Here is a 17,718-nt window from a genome sequence, read left to right as displayed (position 1 = left end):
TCTCTGAAGATATAAGGCATGCTAAGTTATTTGTATTTCTCCTGTATACCTACAGCATACAGTATTCTTCAGATGGAATTATTCAAATCCCATTATGGGACTGGGTATTTAATATTTGCACAGAGATTTTGTTTCAGTTGCCCAGGCTATTTTAACAAAAGGCTTTCACTTTAGCAAAAGGCACTGGACTACAAGTCCTGGGACAAGTCGTGTTCATAAACAGAACAGGGACTGTACCAGTGAGGGGAATGGAAACTTTGCACTGCTCCCGCTAACGTACCTCATCCATGAATGGAGCGTCTTTAGCTTCCAGGGCCAAACATACCCTTAGCATTCTGCTGGCACTTTACCAGTTAATGATATTTGTTGACCAGGATCTTGCCTGACCTCCAAAAACTCATTTCAAAGAAGCTGGTAATAGGTCCCTCGCTGGGAAGGTGGGCTGGATTTGAATGGACAATCTAAAGATGAAGTGGTACAAGTCATTTAGAGGCTTAAATGTCAGGGCAAAAAATTCTACAACTTTGGCATATGCTTGCTTCGTATAGTTCTCCTTCTGCAATGACACAAGGTTTATTCTGATTAAACGGCTGAGGGAATGGGCTCTCTGAAGCTTGTACCAAAGAGTATTGCACAAGAAAAGCTTCAGTCAAAGAACTACTGATTTAACTTAATGCTTAACACAGATACTTTCCAAAGAACTTAAAATACCTCCTTTTAAGATGCTTCATCCACATCATTCAGCCCTGAAGGAGGAGGGAGTTATCCCCGCTCACAAATATGCACAATAAACAGAATCTGACACTGCCAAGCAGAGGATGGAGAAAGCATCATGGATCAAAAATGAAGCAGTATATTAAGCTCTAGAAGCCAGCTGAGCCACAGGAGAGCTGTTTCCATGGATTGGAAACCTTTTAAAAAACTCTTCTTTTACAGATAAACCAGCCTCTGATTGGCTCAGAGTGCAAACCTTTAGCCAATCAGCTTGCAGCTGCACAACGGTGCAGCAAGCAACTGTCATCAAATGCACCAACATACATCAGAAAATGCGTGCAGTTACATCCATCACTATCTATAAGTGCTCCTACAAATGATGTAACAGCAGGTGGCCATTATCCGGTGAATGCATTCCATTTCTTTCACTGGTAAGTCTCTGAACCAACCTGTAAATTCAGTTTACTTGCAGCTGTTTCAGTGCATTGCTAGTATGGTAATACAGAAATATGAATCACTGCATTGCTCCTCTCTCCCCGTTTACCCAGCCACAGTGATCAGAAGTATTCCTGCCTCCTCCCTCCCCGCCACAGTGGACCACACTGCAGTATATTCAGGCAAAGCTTAGTCTAGAAACAAAACATTTTTTTATCCTGGTCATAATTTTCATTGCATACTGAATTACAGAAGGCCAGAAAGAGCGAAAACAGACCTGCAGACTTATTTGAAATGATTCACGCGAGCTTTCAAATAACCCACTCACCCTGTAAAACCCATAGTAAAACATTCGGTCTGTAACTTGTAGTCTCCCTCTGTCCAAGAATGCCAATAGAGCACTTCACACAGTTCAACGTGCTTTACACATACAAGTGCTAATTCTGTCTCTGAGGTAGCTAAGAATTACTCTTGTTTTGCAAAGGGATCAACAGGGCCAGAGAAGTTAAGCAATTTTCCTTAACAAAGCAATGGCAGAGATGAGACTGACAGGAGGCTCTTGACCCCAGGCCTCTGCTCAAATAGTCTTTAAATTCCAAGCTCTCTGAGAAGGCAGCAGTAAGCCTGGAAGTAGCACAGAAATTGTGATGATGCTGAAGCCGTGTTGCAGTACTGTTCCCTCAATAAGAATCACCCAAAGGGAGAACATAGAGCTTGGGAGCCCAACACTCAGAAAGAAACATATTGTCGGAGAACTGAACATTCGCAACCTAGGACCAGAATCTGTCTTACTGGTTACACCACGGTAAGACAGTGGAGGTCAGCCAGGTTACCTTTGCTCTCCACCCCTGAAGGATTCCTTTACTACAAGCCAGGAAACCACTCTCCTGAACAAGCTCAGCTTTTCTGTTTCCGGACCAGTACAAGTCCCTTTTCACAGGTTCTGGGGCACAAGAAAGGCTGGTACTAAAGGTCGCTGTAACTGAAAGACTGAGCCCGAGTCACGATACCGATCACATTTTACACTCAACCACTGAAAGCAAAGCCTTGGAGACAATAACAAAAGCAACAGTATTAGGCACAATAATACTGAGTAGTGATTCACACACAACTTCTCCAGCACTACTATGTCCACACCTCTCTGACATTCTTTGTGTCCAATGCCCAATGCCCAGATGCTTTAAAAAACATATTTTATATTTCTCTATGGTGTTGAAGTGCTTCTAGTGTTGTCACTTGGCCCTCCACCTTTGACAGTTAATAAGTAGCATAACTACCTCAGGCCCCTTCAGTTTAATTTCTTTCCAGGCTTCCATCGTTCAACCAGGTCTCTGCAAGAACCCACCTTCAGAGATTTTGTTTTTTCTTTCTGGTGATCACAGGCTACAAAGTTTCAGCCTGGCAGGTTTAAACCCTGTGGAACCAGCACTGTGTTTTCTATAGGCTGTCCTTTTCATTTCACCTCCTGCTGAGACTATAACAGGTCAGCAGCAGGTGGCAACAGAAACCTTTGCGCTCAAAAAGAAAATTCATAAGCAAGGGAAAAGGCTGGGATTCCACTGTGCCCAGTCTCAGCCAGTGGTATCTGCACCTCTGGGCAGAGTCTGCTGAGTAGCTTTAGAGATGAAAGAGATTTGGCCTTTCCACAGATAAAATAAGCTTTAATAATAACCAAGGGGAGGGGGTGGTAGCCAAGAGCTCGTTCGTACTAGTATTTTCAAGACTGGATCCTGTACTCCAGTATACATACCCAAAGGCCCTTTTCCAAGGAAGCAGGGCAGCATGGGACAGGTATCTGAGGGTGTGGCTGAGACGTAGGTTGCTCTGGGCTATCAGGAATCTCTGATCATACAAGGTGAAGGAGGAGATGCAATAAAATAGAAACTATGAAGTCCCAGGGCAGTAAGTATGAGAGAAGGGGAGGGGATTTTGTGCTAAGAGTCTTCCCTCCTGCTTCTTTCCCACAGGCTCCCAGCCAAAGGATTCCCCTCCCCGCCCCATACATGGATTAACCCTTTAGCGTTGCTTGTCGGAGAAAGCCTTCAGACACAAGGCAATGCTGCCCCCACACAGGGATGATAAAGGCTGGAGCGTGCCACCTCCACAGCACTCCTGTCCTGAAAAGGAGCCAGGTTTCAAAGCCCGGCTTTGCTGCTTTTCTCCAGCTTGCTTCCTTTTAAGCACAAGACTGGGCAGTGGAGAGCAGGGGCTGCTCAGAGGCATCAAGCTTGGATTGACCCAGGACAGCCCTCAGCACATGATGCCACACGCAGGCCAAAACCACCCTGACCACAGGGGCGCCCGGGCGGCTGCAGGACACTCCCGCTGAACACAGGGCAGGGGCCACAGATCCTGCAGCAAGCCAGCGCCGACGGGGTGGGGGGGCCAAGGGCTGCAAGGTGGGGCTGCGCAGCCAGCACCCGGCCCGGGGCCCGGCTGTGGGTGGGCGGCCAAGGGAGCACAGAAAACGTGGGGAAGAGAGCTGCTCCCGCAGCCCCCAGCCGCCTCCCCTGGCAGACAGAGTCCTAGGAAGCGAGGCTGGAGGGACCTCGGGAGGGCGCCTCGCCCGCTCTCCCCGCTCAAACCAGCAGGGCTTCAAGCCTGGAGACCCCACCGCCTGCCCTGCTCCGCTGCCCTCCCGGGGAGTCAGCTCCTCCTCACACCAGCCTCGTCTCCCCGCTGCAGCTGGCTCGCGGCTCTCCGCATCCCCTGCTGCTGCTGCTGCTGCCCGGGGGAGGCCCCGCAGGGCCGGGCACCGCCAGTCCCAGCCCCAGCCGCTCGGGAAGGGGGGGACGCGCCTCCCCCGCGCCCTGACCCGACCCTACCCGGCCCGGCCCCCGCGCAGGCCGCCCGCTACCTCCGCGCCTCCTCGTCGCTGTCCAGCCCGCCCGGCCCCTCGGGCGCCGCCATGATCACATCGCACTCGGCCGCCGCCGCCGCCATCTTACCGCCGAGCCGGGACCCGGGCAGGGGAGGCAGGGAGGAGCGGGCGGGGGGGAGGGATGGGGCCGGAAGAGGCACGGACTTCCGGGAACGAGGAGAGGCCCCTGCGGTCCGCCAAGACGGACTCCGCGTCCGACAGGGGAGGGGGGATGAGAGCGGAGGGTGGCAGGAGATGGCCCGGGGAGGGAGGATGTGCGAGTGTGTGAGTATGGGTAGAGCATAGGATCTTGAAAAGGGGGTGCAGAGGATGTGGTGCATCATGGCATATAACACACATTTTTCCTCAGTGAAAAAAGAAACTAGAAGCTGTACTAATAAGCCAGGGGCCTTGGACTGCATTGTTCAGTTTAAGATTGAATAAAGGTGAGAGGGAGGAAAGCCTCTATTGGAAGATGCCATCATTTGCTAGCTCCCACATTAGGTGCGCAAATGCAACAGGCGAGGCAGAAATAATCCAAGTCACCTCGTTCACCCCGCCGGCATTCGAATGAAGTGGACCGCCTCTCTTGCAGGGTCAGAAAATGCAACCTGGCCTTCCTGATCATCTGGATGCTGCCTCCAGCACTTTGCTGAAAGTTAACGTTCACTTGAATTAGTATTTCCAAACCAGAGTGGATGTTTTTGGCTAAAGATAAAAACAGGCTGCAGGAGCAGATCCCAGACAGCAGAGCAGCAGCAGAAAGGCTAGGTGGATTAGTGGAAACATGGTAGAAATAGAAACGGAGGGACCTCAGGAGTCATCTCGTCCAGCCCCCTGCTCAAAGCAGGACCAGCCCCAACCAGATCGTCCCAGTCAAGGCTTTGTCTATCCAGGGCTTAGAAACCTCCAAGGATGGAGAGCCCACAGTCTCTCTGGGTTGCCTGTTCCAGTGCTTCGCCACCCTCCCAGTGAGAAAGTTTCTCCTAATATCTAACCTCAATTTCCCTTGCTGTAACTTGAGACGGTTGCAGCACTGGAAGTATGCCCAGTGATATGATATGGCAAGCACCACCGTGTGCTTGCTGCCCATGCAGTGCTGAGGACACTGAGTAGCATTCCTAGGTGCAGCTGTGACATGGATCATAAATCACAGTAATACTGTTGTTCTGAGTGGCCTCCAGCTGCAAAACATCTTCCCCCTGTACCACCCCCATGCAGCACCCAGCCTTAGCAACACTGAGGGATAATAATTACCTGAAGTAATAATTAAGATCTTAAACACCGAACTGCAAGCATGCCTTATAGCCTGTTTCTGCAAGGACCTCTGCTTGGGCAAGTGCAGGGGTTCAACTGGGAACTCACTGCATAATCAACCCTGTCTCAAACGTCTGGGTGACACTCAGTTCTAGTTTCACACCTCTCCTTTTCCTGCCCTTGTCTCTTGGTATCTTCCATTTCTGAGGCCCTTCGGAGGACCCCCCCCCCCCCCCCCAATTATGCAGATATTTGCTGTCTGTGGCAGGGTGGCAAGCATGGAGCAGAAAACAGCCCTTCATGGTTGGATTGGCAGGATCAGGGCTGCCTTGTATGGTTGCATTTAGCTGACCAATCATTGGAGCAATGGCCAAATCTTAATTTTCTGTCGAAATTGCTGCCTCCTCCATAAATAATTAAATATTCCTTATAGCAATGATGCCTCTTAAATTCATCGCTCTCTCTCCTCACCCTCAAAAAGTCTTTGGCATGAGCCTTTAGCACAGGGGTGGGCAAAACGTGACCCACGGGCCAGATGTGGCCCACCAGGCCATTCTATCTGGCCTGTGGGGGCCCTAAAAAATTTAGAAAAGTAAATTATCTGCCCCTGGCTGCCTGTCGTGCGGCTCTCAGTGGCTTGCCAAAACTCAGTAAGCGGCTCTCCACCGGAAATAATTGCCCGCCCCTGCTTCAGCAACTGAGAAATCATCTCAAATGCTCTTAAAGCTGGAGAGAAGCTCGGTGGTCACTCTAGCACCATGGTGAGGTAACAACATTTCAGGCTATTGACACATGTCTGCAGCCAAAAGGTTTCACTCACTTCAAAATCCTCAACAACGTCATGTGCTCCAAGAAAGGAAAATGTCATCTATCATCTGTCTGGTTCTATCTAAAAGATGTATTTTTTAAAGCTTTTTCTTCAATGTACAATGGCCTTGTTTCTCTTTGTCTCTTTCCTTGCTGATTCAGTTAGGTACAATGCTACCAAGCCTTCTGCCTCACTTCAGACTACATGGCTAACTACCTCCCTTTGGTTTTCTTGTCCTACTTGCCCCAGGTTTCATGCAGTCTGGTGGAGGCAGATCTGAAGAAAGGGATTGTGTCAGTCAAGCCTGGTTTGTAGGGACACCAGGGGCTCAGCCTTGAAAGCTGGAAGTCACTAGTCTAGCACAAGTCTATTATGTACTGCAGGCCTCTGTGTGGGCTCAATAAAGATCCCATTTCCACAGCTCTGCCTGCCGCCTCCCTTAGTATTAATGTTACTACCTATTACTCGCAGTTCACTTGTCTTCTGAGATTGTGCACATGGATGGACAGGTTCTCTTTGGTCTAGAATTACTGCATCTGATTTATTGTGGCCCAGTCTAGGAGCAGGAAGGCACTGCACAGCCCGTGTGCAAGGACTCTAGATGGTGCTGTCTTGCTGCACTTATCCCGTCTTGCCTCATGGTTGCACTGTCTTGTCCTCTGTGGTTTCCCCTTCCTTGATAGTTGCAGTGTGAGCCGTTAAATAGGAAGGTTTTAGAAGAGAAAGCAGGAAGAGCCTTCAAGAGAGCAGAGGTAGGTAGAAACCACTCCTGGTAGCAATGTGTAGGGCCATCTGGATTGTGGGTGCAGACATGCACAATTCACAGATGCCTTTGAACAAGAGCTGGCTTCTACTGGGAAACTGGTGCAGCCGGACGCTGGCTTCCAAGAACAGCCGAGCTCTTCATCATTGTCACCCCTTCATGTTGCGGCAACCCCGGTCAGGGTCAGGACCCTGTTGTATCTGGCACTGTGCACCCATGCACACCTGCCACAGTGAGAACATGGGCTCTGGGGCCAGTGGTTTTCCCTTGAATGTCCGTCTGCTTCTGGGCTTCAGCTGGATTTTAAGTCATTTGCATGTGTATTAGTTCCCTGTCTGGGATCTCTCTAGGGAGGGTGTGTTTGTGTAGAGGGGTGCGGGTGTGCAAGGGGGGTTTGCAGAACATGGCCCCCACATGCTCCCTGGCACCGAGATATTAAAATCACAGAATGAGGCAGAGGCTTGGGAGAAGGAAAAAGGCCTATTTGCTCCTTGGAGCCTGCTCTGTCCCCTGTCATGCTGGCCTCCGAGCCTCAGAAATGCTGGCAGATTTACCCTCATGATCCCACAGGGAGATGGGGAGAGTTATGCCCACTTAAAAAATGAGGAGCACCAGAGTAGAAATGCAATGACTGGTCCAGCAGCCATAGACAAAGCAGAGAGTGAACTCATGTCTCCTAGCCTTGCCCTATGGCTATATGGCTATCCTTCCTCCTGTCTCCTGCCAGCACAAGAGCTTGAAGGGGGCATGTGGTGGGCAGGGGGGAGCGGAAGAGACTTACCAGACACTCGGGGACTGCTGCTCTCTCCTGGGCTGATCCCCACCCCTTCTGGTTGTGAAAAACATTTCACTTTCTCCCACCCACACAAACCACAGAGTCAGTCTAGTAGTTCCTGGAAGGCAGTTTCCGCGGGTCTAGGGTGGAAGGTGGAAACTTTGTAAACTTTATCGCCCTGCTCAACCATAGGCAGAGAGGAAATTGGGATCAGGGGCACTGGGACAATGCCTGTTTCAGGTGAAAGTCCCCATGGGACCTTAAACATTCACACAGAGCCAACAGGGCTCCTGGCTTTAAGATCTTGGTGAAATGACCTGTGGGGTGTGGATGGGGAATCCTGGCCCTGATGGGATTCATATCAGTGGTTCCAGGCAGAGAAGGGACATTAAGCATAGTGCTAAGTCACTGTCCAGCCTAAAGTCTTGACATGCCCCTGGCATCTGTGCTGGGCAATGGCTTCACATCACAGCCAACATCCTGCCCCCTGCTGGCCAGAGGAATAAGAAAGCAAGGGTGCAGCCCTCTCCCTTGGCAGTGGAGGATATGCAGTGCTGGAGAAGCCTGGCTGGGCTCCAGGCCATGCGGTGCATTCTCCTGGCACTCTCCCGTCCATTCTCCTGGCACTCAGGTTGCAGCAGATGCATGCCTCAGCCTCTTCCTCCTCCTTGCCTAGATTAGAGCATCAAGATGGGGAAGAGCTGCAAGGTCGTGGTGTGTGGCCAGGCCTCCGTTGGAAAAACGTCCATCCTGGAGCAGCTCCTTTATGGGAACCATGTGGTTGGTAAGTCTGGGAGTGGGGTGGGTGGCCTGTAGTGGGCCTCAGGGGCAGGGGGGTGATCCTTCGGGCCTCCTCATTCATTACAGGCTTTGTTCTCTGTGGGCTGTGAAAGATGCAGCAGCAGCTTGACCATACCAACCATTAGTACACAGCCTGGATATTTGTGAGAGACCCTACAATAATAAATCAGCACCTGCCTCTCACTAGTCAGGAGGCAGATCTTACTGGAACTGCCCGGCTCTTGAGAATAAAATCTACCATTTAAAAAAAAAAAACTAGCATGCAGATGTGTGGAGGCTGGCAGAGCAATGAGCAGGGGAAGTGGGCAGGCAGGTTTCACTCACTGTCAGGGTCCCAGATGAGGTGAGGGTATGGAGAAGCCCCTGGAGATTTGCCTTCAGGGTCTGTCTTCTCTTTGCTTCAGCAGCAACACAAGAACTGCATCTGTGGGAGCCCCTTTATGAGCAGAGAGCTGGGTACAAGACAGGCAAAGGGCAGGGATCTGTTAGGCGTGTGGTGGTAGCTAAGGGCCACCTCTTGGGTGCAAACCTGATGCTGAAGTCATGGCCCCTGCTAACGAAGGGCTTTGCAGCCAGGTTCCCTGTGTCACCCTGTGCCTTCCTGCAGGTTCAGAGATGATAGAGACCCAGGAGGACATCTACGTGGGCTCCATCGAGACAGACCGTGGGGTGCGTGAGCAAGTGCGCTTCTATGACACCAGGGGCCTGCGGGATGGCTTGGAGCTGCCCAAGCACTGCTTCTCCTGCACTGACGGCTACGTGCTGGTGTATAGCACTGACAACAAGGAGTCCTTCAAGAGGGTGGAGCTGCTTAAGAAGGAGATCGACAAATCCAAAGATAAGAAGGAGGTGGGCGTCTGCTTCGTGCAGGCTGATCTGGGTGGAGGCTGTCCCAGGGGTTTTGGGAACTTTGGGGGTTGAGAACAGGAGGCAGAGCCTGTTACCCCACCCTGCTCATCCCCACCCAGCTAGGAAGTATTTTTTTCCTTGTGGTGATTCAGTGTCCTGTGGGAGGCAACCCCACCCCTTTCTCCAACCTTCCTCCAGGACCAAGTGCTCTCCTTAGATCTTCTCAGCAGAGGGGCCATGGGGGAGTCAGGCAACTGAGCGAGCTGGGGCTGTGTCAGAGTGGGGTGGAGCTATCTGTATGCTTGTCAAAGGGGAGCTATTATTCACATGAAGGTGTCAACTTCCAGGGCTGTCACACCCAAGGTGTCTCTGCCTTTCTTCCTGCACCTCCATGCTGGATTTTCCAATAGGCTAGAAGAATGCTGAGTTTGTAAGTGCTCGGCCAGGTTCTGGTATTGTGGTCTGTACTGTTGTGGCTATGCAGACTGGAGTAACAAAGAAGATTGGGCCTCCCACTCAAGGGCTTTGCACTGGCTTCAGGGTGGATTGTTCCTGGTGATGTGGAACTGTATACTAATGGCTCGTCTCACGGCAGTGCAGGGGAATCTTGTTTCCCTGCAATCCATCAGCCTTAGCTGGGGCTGCTGCCAGTTGTGGGATGGCATATAGGGTGGCTCAGGGGTGGGATCTGGCTTGGCAAATCCCAACTTCCTCTGCTTTCTCCTTGGAAAGAACTTTGTGGAATTGGCACGTCTCTGGGGCTGGCACGGTGGGCAGTGCGCAGCGTATGTTGGAGGGGAGGGGGAGAGCTGTACCACCCAGCCTTGACTGCTCTACCTGGGGGTGACTTGTTTACAGGTCACTATCGTGGTTCTGGGCAACAAGTGTGACCTACAAGAGCAGCGGCGCGTGGACCACGACGTGGCCCAGCACTGGGCCAAGGGTGAGAAGGTGAAGCTGTGGGAGGTCTCCGTGGCAGACCGCCGGACACTGATTGAGCCATTCATCTACCTGGCCAGCAAGATGACGCAACCACAGAGCAAGTCCGCCTTTCCGCTGAGCCGCAAGAACAAGGGTAGCGGCTCCATGGACAGCTGAGGGCCTGGCCTGCCCCCAGCCCCTTCACCTCATCCCCACCTTGCACCCACCTTTTCTTTTGCTTACTCGGTGCCTGGGTAGTCAGCAGGTGCTGAGCTCCCAGTGGGAAGTGGGACCATGCTCTGCACCTGACTGCACTGGCTGGCATGGAGTGGTCCAGGGCCGGTCCCTGGGGAGGGGTGGGGAATGCCTGGCCCATACGCTGCGAGCTGGGGGGAGAGAGCAGCTCTGTTCACTGTTCAGGTCCTGTAGGTGTTTGAGCTGCTTCCTGGTTGAGCCTGGCTTTGCACAGACCCTCCCTGCAGGACCTCCTTGTTCAGGCTTTGTCTCCCAAAGGCTGGGCAGACCTGGGGGACTCTGCCTGAGCATGGGTGGGGCATGTGGGTCCTGCCAAAAGCTGCACCTTATAATGGGCTGTTACCTCTGAGTCAGTATCCATGCAGTACAGAGCTGGCTGGCAGCAGGGTCCAGGCTCTCTTCTGTCTTCTGATTCTTTCCTTGAGGCAGTCACTGGAGAGGTTGCTCAGCTACCAGGTAAGCTTAGATCCTGATCTAGACCCCACAGCACAAAGGCTGAGCTGGATGCAGGGTTTGCAGGAGGTATTCACCCTCCAGGCCTCCCTGCTCACCCACAGGCAGCAGCAACTGCCCTGTCTCTGCAGCACGGTGCCCTGGGAGCATGGAGCTCTGTCAGCAGAGGGCACTGAAGCCTTCTGTCCTTGCAAGGGCATTGCTGCTGCACTGAACAACCTGGGGAGCTTGAGCTGTCTTGGGGTCCCTGCTAAGTTTGGACTGTCAGCCTAGACCCCCACCCCTTTGCACCTTCTTCAGAACAGCCTCAGAATGGGCTGAAGGGAGCACAGATTTCACTTCATTAGGCCTGTCAGTGCCTGGCCACAGTAGAGAGGCTGCAAAACAGCCTCAACCGCCTGTCTCTCCCCCTGCTGTGATATCATTTTGATAGCCAATCCCTCAGCAGAGATCAGCAGGAGCAGCAGTTGAACCCAGTACTTCCACTATGCAAATGGAAGAACCCAGCAACCTCTGCTCAGTGCCTCAGCCCCTCCACATGTCCCAGGTGCTAGATGTATGCTGCTTGCTCAGCTGCTTGAGGTGGGGTACTGTTGCATTGGATTTGAGGCAGCTGTAGCTCACATCAACTGCGCTGAAGGGGAACAGTGAGCCCAGGGGAGGCAGATTTCCTCCTTTCAGTGCGCTTAGGTGGTCACCCTTTTGGGGGAAGTAGTGCAGGGGAGGCTCCACTGAGACCAGTCATGTCCTCAGTGAGTTAAGAACTGAGAGGTTAGTGTTACACGCTCCTTTAGCCTCTCTGACCAGATATTTGAGGCCACGGCCACAGCTGGGGTCACCATGGTATCCTTGAATAGCTCTGCACCCCAGCCCAGCCCTGTTAGGCCATTTCCTAGAGCCAGGGAAATTGGGCCAGTGCTTTATTTCTCATGGCATTATTTACTATTGTCAGAGGTACCAGGATCCCCTCTCTCCTGCTGCTTGCAGGGGGGTGGGGGGTGGAAGAGGCTGCTGAGCCATGTAGCTGGGTAGCTTTGGCTCTGGATGACCAGTTGTGCCCCTTAAGAGGGGCACAATGAGCTCAGCTCTTCAGAGAAGCCAGCCACTGTTAGGTCCAGTGACCAGGTGTTGCCTTGGCCTTATGGAAATGTCACCTTTAACCCTTTGGGGACTGCAGTGCTCCAGGGCTGTCAGGCTATAACTGTCTGCTGCTGGCAAGACTAGTGGCAGGAAGCCATTTTCTACAAGGGAGAGAAGGGCATCTGATCTATTTGCCCCAAGGGCTCAGCTAAGGTCAGGGGTAATTTGTTTGACTGCATTGCCTCTTCAGCTATAGCCAGCTTTGCAGGCACCACCTGTTCACTTGGGATTTTTGCTGGGCTGGAACTAAAAGGGTTAACTCACCAAAGCCCCACTTGGCTGCAGCTCCACCCCTAACCAGGCTCTGGCAGAGACACTGATTTGAGGGCAAAAGCAGGGTCCAGTTGGAGCACTGATCAGCCGGAGCTGGATTGGCTGCAGCCTGTGTCCAAGATGGCATAGGGCCCTGAAGGCCAGTGGGCTCCACAGCTTGATTTGTGAGGGAGTGAGGGTCATGGGACTGCCTGCTGCCAAGGTAGGGAAGCATGAAGGGATGGACTATGAAGCCTTTGTGGAACAACCCTTAGGCTCCTTCATGTATGTACAATAAGGTCCCTCAAGCTGGCTGTGGGCATCAGTGTATGCTGAGTGCTGTTTCAACACAAAACAAGTGAGCCAGTGAGCTCGCAGACTAACCAGGGAGGGATGCACCCACCCTAGGCCACACATCTGAGTCAACAACATAACAAGGATCTCTCATGTCCTCGGTGCACATCCTGACCCACGCCACCATGCTCCCTCCCGTGGCCTTTGGCCAGCTGAGTAAAGTCTTCGCTGCTCCGAGCCACTGGGGATGGGCTATTCCACACCCTCTGATATCTACACCATGATGGGCCTGAAACTTGGGCAGGGCACCTATTCTTGCCACTGACATCCTCTCTGTACCCACTGGCCAGTTTCCCAAATGAAGGCACAGGGAGAGCCAGGCTCAGTTATACTTGTTCCTTTTATTTACTGAGTAACACAATAAAGCGATGAGATTTGATTATCAAAATATTTTCCTTTTTTTTCCCCAACAGTTATAGTACATCAAAAAATATACAGTGAACAGTACAGAGGGGTGGAGGGGAGATACTGGCCAAGTCCCTAGAGTCTTTATTTTGTATGTGTGAGGTTTGGTTTCTTTTATTTCTGTTTAATCAAACATTGTTCACGTCACTCCAAGGTTATGTACAGAGGGGCACATGTTGTCGAGAGCTACGCACTACGCCCTACTAGCTACTACAGTATATGCTAAGTCAAAGGCAGTTAATGCTTTGGAGAGCATAGGAGTAGACAGCGGGACTCTGGTGGTGCAGGGGCGTAGGAGATGGGGGTGTGTGGTTTCAAGCAGCTCATTGCAGTATTATTCATAGAAGGAATGGCTTTAAAGGGGTTAAAGTGCTGAGTGTATGAGTATATCAGGCCCTGGCGCCATTAGGTGACTCACTGGCTCCAAAGGAAAGTCCAGCATAGGTGTCAACAACACAGCCTGGGGGGGCTTGTGAGGGGAGACCACTGTGGTGCTTTTTGGGGTCTCGTAAGGAGAAGCCTGGCTCAAGCTGTCTGCTTCCTGAATTCTCAAAGCCAGCACTGTGTGTGCATGGGGGAGAGGGCACTAGAAGGACCACTCAGGTAGTGTGTAGGGCAGAGTGAGCAAAGCAGAGGCACAGAGAGGGCTGTGAAAGTGGCGGATACTCAGGCTACCTGGGAGCTGATGGGCATTAGAAGACCTCTGGGATACATCTCAGCAAAATGCTGGGTTTCCATCACATTGTCCCCTCCATGGCTTAGAAGGGGAGGCTCTGCCCAATGGCAGGCCCTACACCTGCTCTGGGCTTTGTAGGGAGTGGAAAGAAGGGCCTGCAACTTGGGGCAGGGGGACCTATTCCTCTAGCTGGCTTTGTTCCCTTGCAACTCTGCTGCAAGACCAGCTCCCTGGGCAGGCGCCTGGCTGAGAGCTCGCCTCTGCTGTGCCGAGCTCTGTGGGGTTGGGGGTGCAGGTGGGTTGCTGGTCTCTGAAGGGGTAATTCATCCCAGGAGACTTGGGGTGGGGTGAAATGAGGTGGGTTGCAAAGCTCCCTGGGAAATATGGAAAGCCAAATATCAAACAAAAAAGATCAGCCCTGAGCTCCATCCCCAGGCATCCAGGAAAACTAGCATCAAAATACAATTCCCCTTGCCCAGACATCCCCAAATGCCTTCCCAGCAGGGTCAGCCACCCAGCACTCAGCCCCTAGCTGAGTCCCCTTTCCCATTCCCCTCCCACACGATGCCTGTCAGGTCCCTCTTTCTCCCTCAAGCTGCTTCCCACCTCTGGGCCCATCTACTGCACCAGCTCCCTTCCCTTTGAACAGGGGCAGGGGGAGATGATACGCTTCCCCCAACCACATTCAGCCCAAGAAGCCTCCAGTGCCCTTGCTATGTGCTCCTGTTACCCCTCTACTGCCTTGTATGAGAGACAGTAACAATCTACTTCTACTCAAGTGGCAGAGGTCTGCACAGTGGCACTGAAGGCCCCTACAAAAGCAGAGGAGGGACTGCTGTACAGGTGTGACTGATGCCCTCTTGGCCAACAGCAGGACTGGAAACAGGCACCTCCAGGAGCCCCTACAGCCTGAGGAGAAGCAGCAGGTCAGGGAGGAGAAGGCTGTAGCAGACCCATATGCTCCGTAAATTAGGAACACAGCAACCTGGGCTCCTCAGAGCCAGTGTCAGGGCAGTGTCCTGCTGCTTAGCCTAGTAGGGCCCTCCCTACGCTGTAGCAAATACCTCCTGAAACTCATTTCCTTTCTCCTTCAAAATTAAGACATCTTAAGGATGTGCTTGTGGGTCTCCGGATGCACATATCAGCCCCTGGCCTGTCTCTGGGGCCCCAGGGGACTTCTGGAGGGCATCACCAGGCAGCTCCTGTGATGGGAACCTGTTGTAGGGCTGAGGGAGTTGAGGCTCTCTGGGAAGCACCTGCATGGTTCTATGTGTTGCATCATTGAATTTCCATTTCAAATGACATTCCTCAGTGCACAGACAGTGAGCACCAAAGTAGAACGCAGACAGGGTCACACGGTGGCAGGGTTGCTCCATTTGGATTTGCATAGATCAGAATGGGTAATCATTCCAGCACAACGTCTGTTGGGGTTGCCACCTTCCTGCCAGTTTCTACTGACAGGTTGCACTAGGGGGACAGGTGGGCAGGGGCCCTGGGTGCCCTGTGAACGGTTTTTAGACCAGGTCATTGCCGGATCTTTTAACACAGTGAAATACAAAACAATTCCTTCTGCGTTTTCTTCTGTTCGACTCCTCCACTGCCCTGCCAGGGCCCCAAGTTCTGCAAGCTGCAAGGAGAGCATTAGAGGGAGAGGGCCAAGGGTTTATTAAATGCATCTGCTCTTTTATTCTTGATTGTCTGGATTCTGTAACCAGGGCACCTCTGATTCCTATAGGGTGGATAGTAACTCCTTGGAAGCTCCTGATTTGATGGGGTCAGGTAGTCTGCTGGCCTGTGAATAATGGTAATACTTTGTCCTTCCTCAGCCCCTTTTATTGGAGAACCACCAAGCACTTTAGGAACCTTTGCTCAGCCTCACAGCATTCTCCCGCGAGGTAGGGACAGAATCATCCCCTGCTTAGTAGGGGGGGAAACTGAGGCACAAAGAGGTGAACACCTTGGCATATGGGGAGTCAGTGGCAGAGCTGGGAACAGAACCTAGGGATAAGAGGCTGTTCTCTTACTATCACCCCACACCTCTTGACTGAACTGGGAAGAGAACGCTGGTGTTCTGACTCCCCCAGTCCTGCTGTCTAACTCCTAGACCACACTGCTTCCAGACCTGGGACTGACCCCAAGAGTTCTGTTGTCTAACTAGTAGACTAGGCTCCCGCTCAAAATTTGCTGCTCTCCACTGTGCTCCATTGTTGCTATGGTGGAAGATAATGTGCTTTCTGAAGGGAGCAAGAAAGAGGACTCTGTTATGGAGGTGCCCCGGGGTTCCCTACTCATTCCCGAAGCAAAAATGCCATCAGAATCTGGCTGGTGTCTGTCTCGGTTTATCTCTCCTAGGAATTTGGGGCTGGTGAAGTGTACCAGGCTAACAGAGCTGAAGACTCATGCTCCACCTGCAGCCTTAGAATCAGGGCAGCAGAGGCAGCAATCTTCACCAATGGGTCTCATGCTCTGGTGTGCAGTGGGCACGTGCCCGTGAAGGACAGCTGCATCTGAGGAAAGGGCAGTGAGGGGCTGGTTTCTGTCCTGCTAACACCTGGTGTGAGATCCACCTCACAGACTCACTGCATTGGGCTGCAGAATGGCCAGCCAGGAACTATGATTTTGAGACTGCTACCATGCTGAGCTGGCCTTGAATCAGGCAGCCAGAGATGGACGCCCTTCCTATCCCTTGAGCCCTTTGCCCTGATGAGACTGACTTTAATAATTATGAAGGGTCAAAGGGGGTGAATGATAAACTAAGACAGAAACCCCTGCTGGCTATGAGAATAAATGGGTTTTCCAGGGGGGCTGGTGGCCCTGGCACTATCTTTGTCACTGAATCAAATCCAGCTGCATGCAGGGATGTGTTCCACTGAGCAAGTGCATGGCAAATTGGGCCGGGTGTTGGGAGTGCAGGTGGAGGGTAAGGGGTGCACAGCTGGGGTTGTCAGAAGTGTCAGCTGGGGAATCTTCTAGTCCACTGGGAACCTTGTTAAAGCCTCTAGGAGCGAAAGAAAAACCTTGAGAGAGGGTTACAAATACTCTTCCCTTTCATCAGGACAACTGCCTGTCCCAAGAGGGCTGCCCCTTACTGCATAGTTCCCCTGGGTTTTAGCCACGTCTGTAACAGATGGAGCCTTCGAGGCTGAGAGATTCTAGTAGGGCGCGAAGACGATGGGGCCCGGCGTGGCACGGACGTGGCCTGGTGGGGTTCGGAAGAGTGCTGGTCCAAGGATCGGGGCCTGGAAGAGGGTGGTGGCAGCAGCTGGTCGGAGGGCGAGGGGGCTGGGCATGGCACACACAGCTGCCGTGGTGAGCGGGCTTGGGAGAAAGCGGGTCGCCAAGGTTTTGGTGAGATGCTTCTGCAAAGCCAGCTTGGACTGCAGAGAGGGGATAGAGAGACAGAGAAAGAGAAAGGGAGAAAGCACATGAACCACCCACTTGCAGGAGACAAGGTCTATATACCTGCTGTCCCTCTGGGGGATAGCTGTGCCCAGCCTCAGGCTCAGGGCTAGTCCAATTACAGGCCTGTGGTCTCAGAAACAGAGATTTAATATAGTCACCTGCTTCTGCCTCACAGGAATTGCTCCATTGGCTCAAGCCAGGAACCCATCTAGTCCTTCATCCTGTCTCCAGCCACAGCTAGCAGTGGCTGCTCTGGGGAATCCTGACCCTCACATTACCTTGTGGCTGTGTTCCCCAGGCTCATGGTGCATTCTGTGCACATCTGTGTATGGAGAGATGCATTTCCACACCTCTGTTTTTAATCTTTTGACTTTCACCAGATCTCTGGCCACAGCCCCTCAACCCCAATAAAGAATCCATCCAAAGTGCTGGCATTTTGGTACCTAACCTGAACCACCATTTCAGGTTTTAGACCACATCCAGAGGCCCAGGAAGCTGTGACCTGTTCTGTGAGGCTGACAGCTCACAGAGGGATGCCTTCCTAAGAGATCTGCTGCCCTAGCTCAGCCATTACACATCAATCATCGATCAAGGCTCT

The 17,718-nt window shown here is 52.3% G+C and overlaps 3 protein-coding genes across 7 annotated transcripts in view; 1 reads left to right on the top strand and 2 right to left on the bottom strand.

The window, feature by feature from the left end:
- Window positions 1–4,148, bottom strand: part of DNAJC7 (DnaJ heat shock protein family (Hsp40) member C7) — a 33,164-nt gene extending 29,016 nt beyond the window's left edge. Inside the window, exon 1 of the mRNA XM_059726946.1 lies at window positions 4,007–4,148. Coding sequence (XP_059582929.1) covers window positions 4,007–4,092 — 86 coding nt within the window. The 5' untranslated portion in view covers window positions 4,093–4,148. The remainder of the gene's footprint in view (window positions 1–4,006) is intronic.
- On the top strand, window positions 1,031–13,025 carry NKIRAS2 (NFKB inhibitor interacting Ras like 2). Of its 2 annotated transcripts, none has more exons than XM_059726947.1 (4): window positions 1,031–1,145; window positions 8,289–8,396; window positions 9,021–9,262; window positions 10,121–13,025. In XM_059726947.1, the coding sequence occupies exons 2-4, from the start codon at window positions 8,303–8,305 to the stop codon at window positions 10,358–10,360; spliced, it is 576 nt and encodes a 191-aa protein (XP_059582930.1). In that variant the 5' UTR covers window positions 1,031–1,145; window positions 8,289–8,302; the 3' UTR covers window positions 10,361–13,025. The 2 variants fall into 2 exon arrangements, with proteins under 2 accessions (XP_059582930.1, XP_006264614.1); XM_006264552.4 differs by lacking the exon at window positions 1,031–1,145 and adding an exon at window positions 6,723–6,826.
- Window positions 12,960–17,718, bottom strand: part of LOC102573871 (zinc finger protein 385C) — a 240,369-nt gene continuing 235,610 nt past the window's right edge. For all 4 annotated transcript variants that reach the window (XM_059726941.1, XM_059726942.1, XM_019476479.2 and 1 more), the window contains one exon: window positions 12,960–17,095. In XM_059726941.1, coding sequence (XP_059582924.1) covers window positions 16,871–17,095 — 225 coding nt within the window. In that variant the 3' untranslated portion in view covers window positions 12,960–16,870. The remainder of the gene's footprint in view (window positions 17,096–17,718) is intronic.

The sequence above is a fragment of the Alligator mississippiensis genome, chromosome 4 (assembly GCF_030867095.1).
Source record: "Alligator mississippiensis isolate rAllMis1 chromosome 4, rAllMis1, whole genome shotgun sequence".
Lineage (NCBI taxonomy): Eukaryota > Metazoa > Chordata > Crocodylia > Alligatoridae > Alligator > Alligator mississippiensis.
This window is presented reverse-complemented; position numbering and strand designations above follow the sequence as displayed.

Excerpts from the sequence above, each read along its gene's own strand:
- NKIRAS2 (XM_059726947.1), top strand. The coding sequence starts at position 8,303 with ATGGGGAAGAGCTGCAAGGTCGTGGTGTGTGGCCAGGCCTCCGTTGGA. Across the intron at positions 8,397-9,020 it reads TTATGGGAACCATGTGGTTG|GTTCAGAGATGATAGAGACC; the intron begins GTAAGTCTGGGA and ends GCCTTCCTGCAG. Across the intron at positions 9,263-10,120 it reads AATCCAAAGATAAGAAGGAG|GTCACTATCGTGGTTCTGGG; the intron begins GTGGGCGTCTGC and ends ACTTGTTTACAG.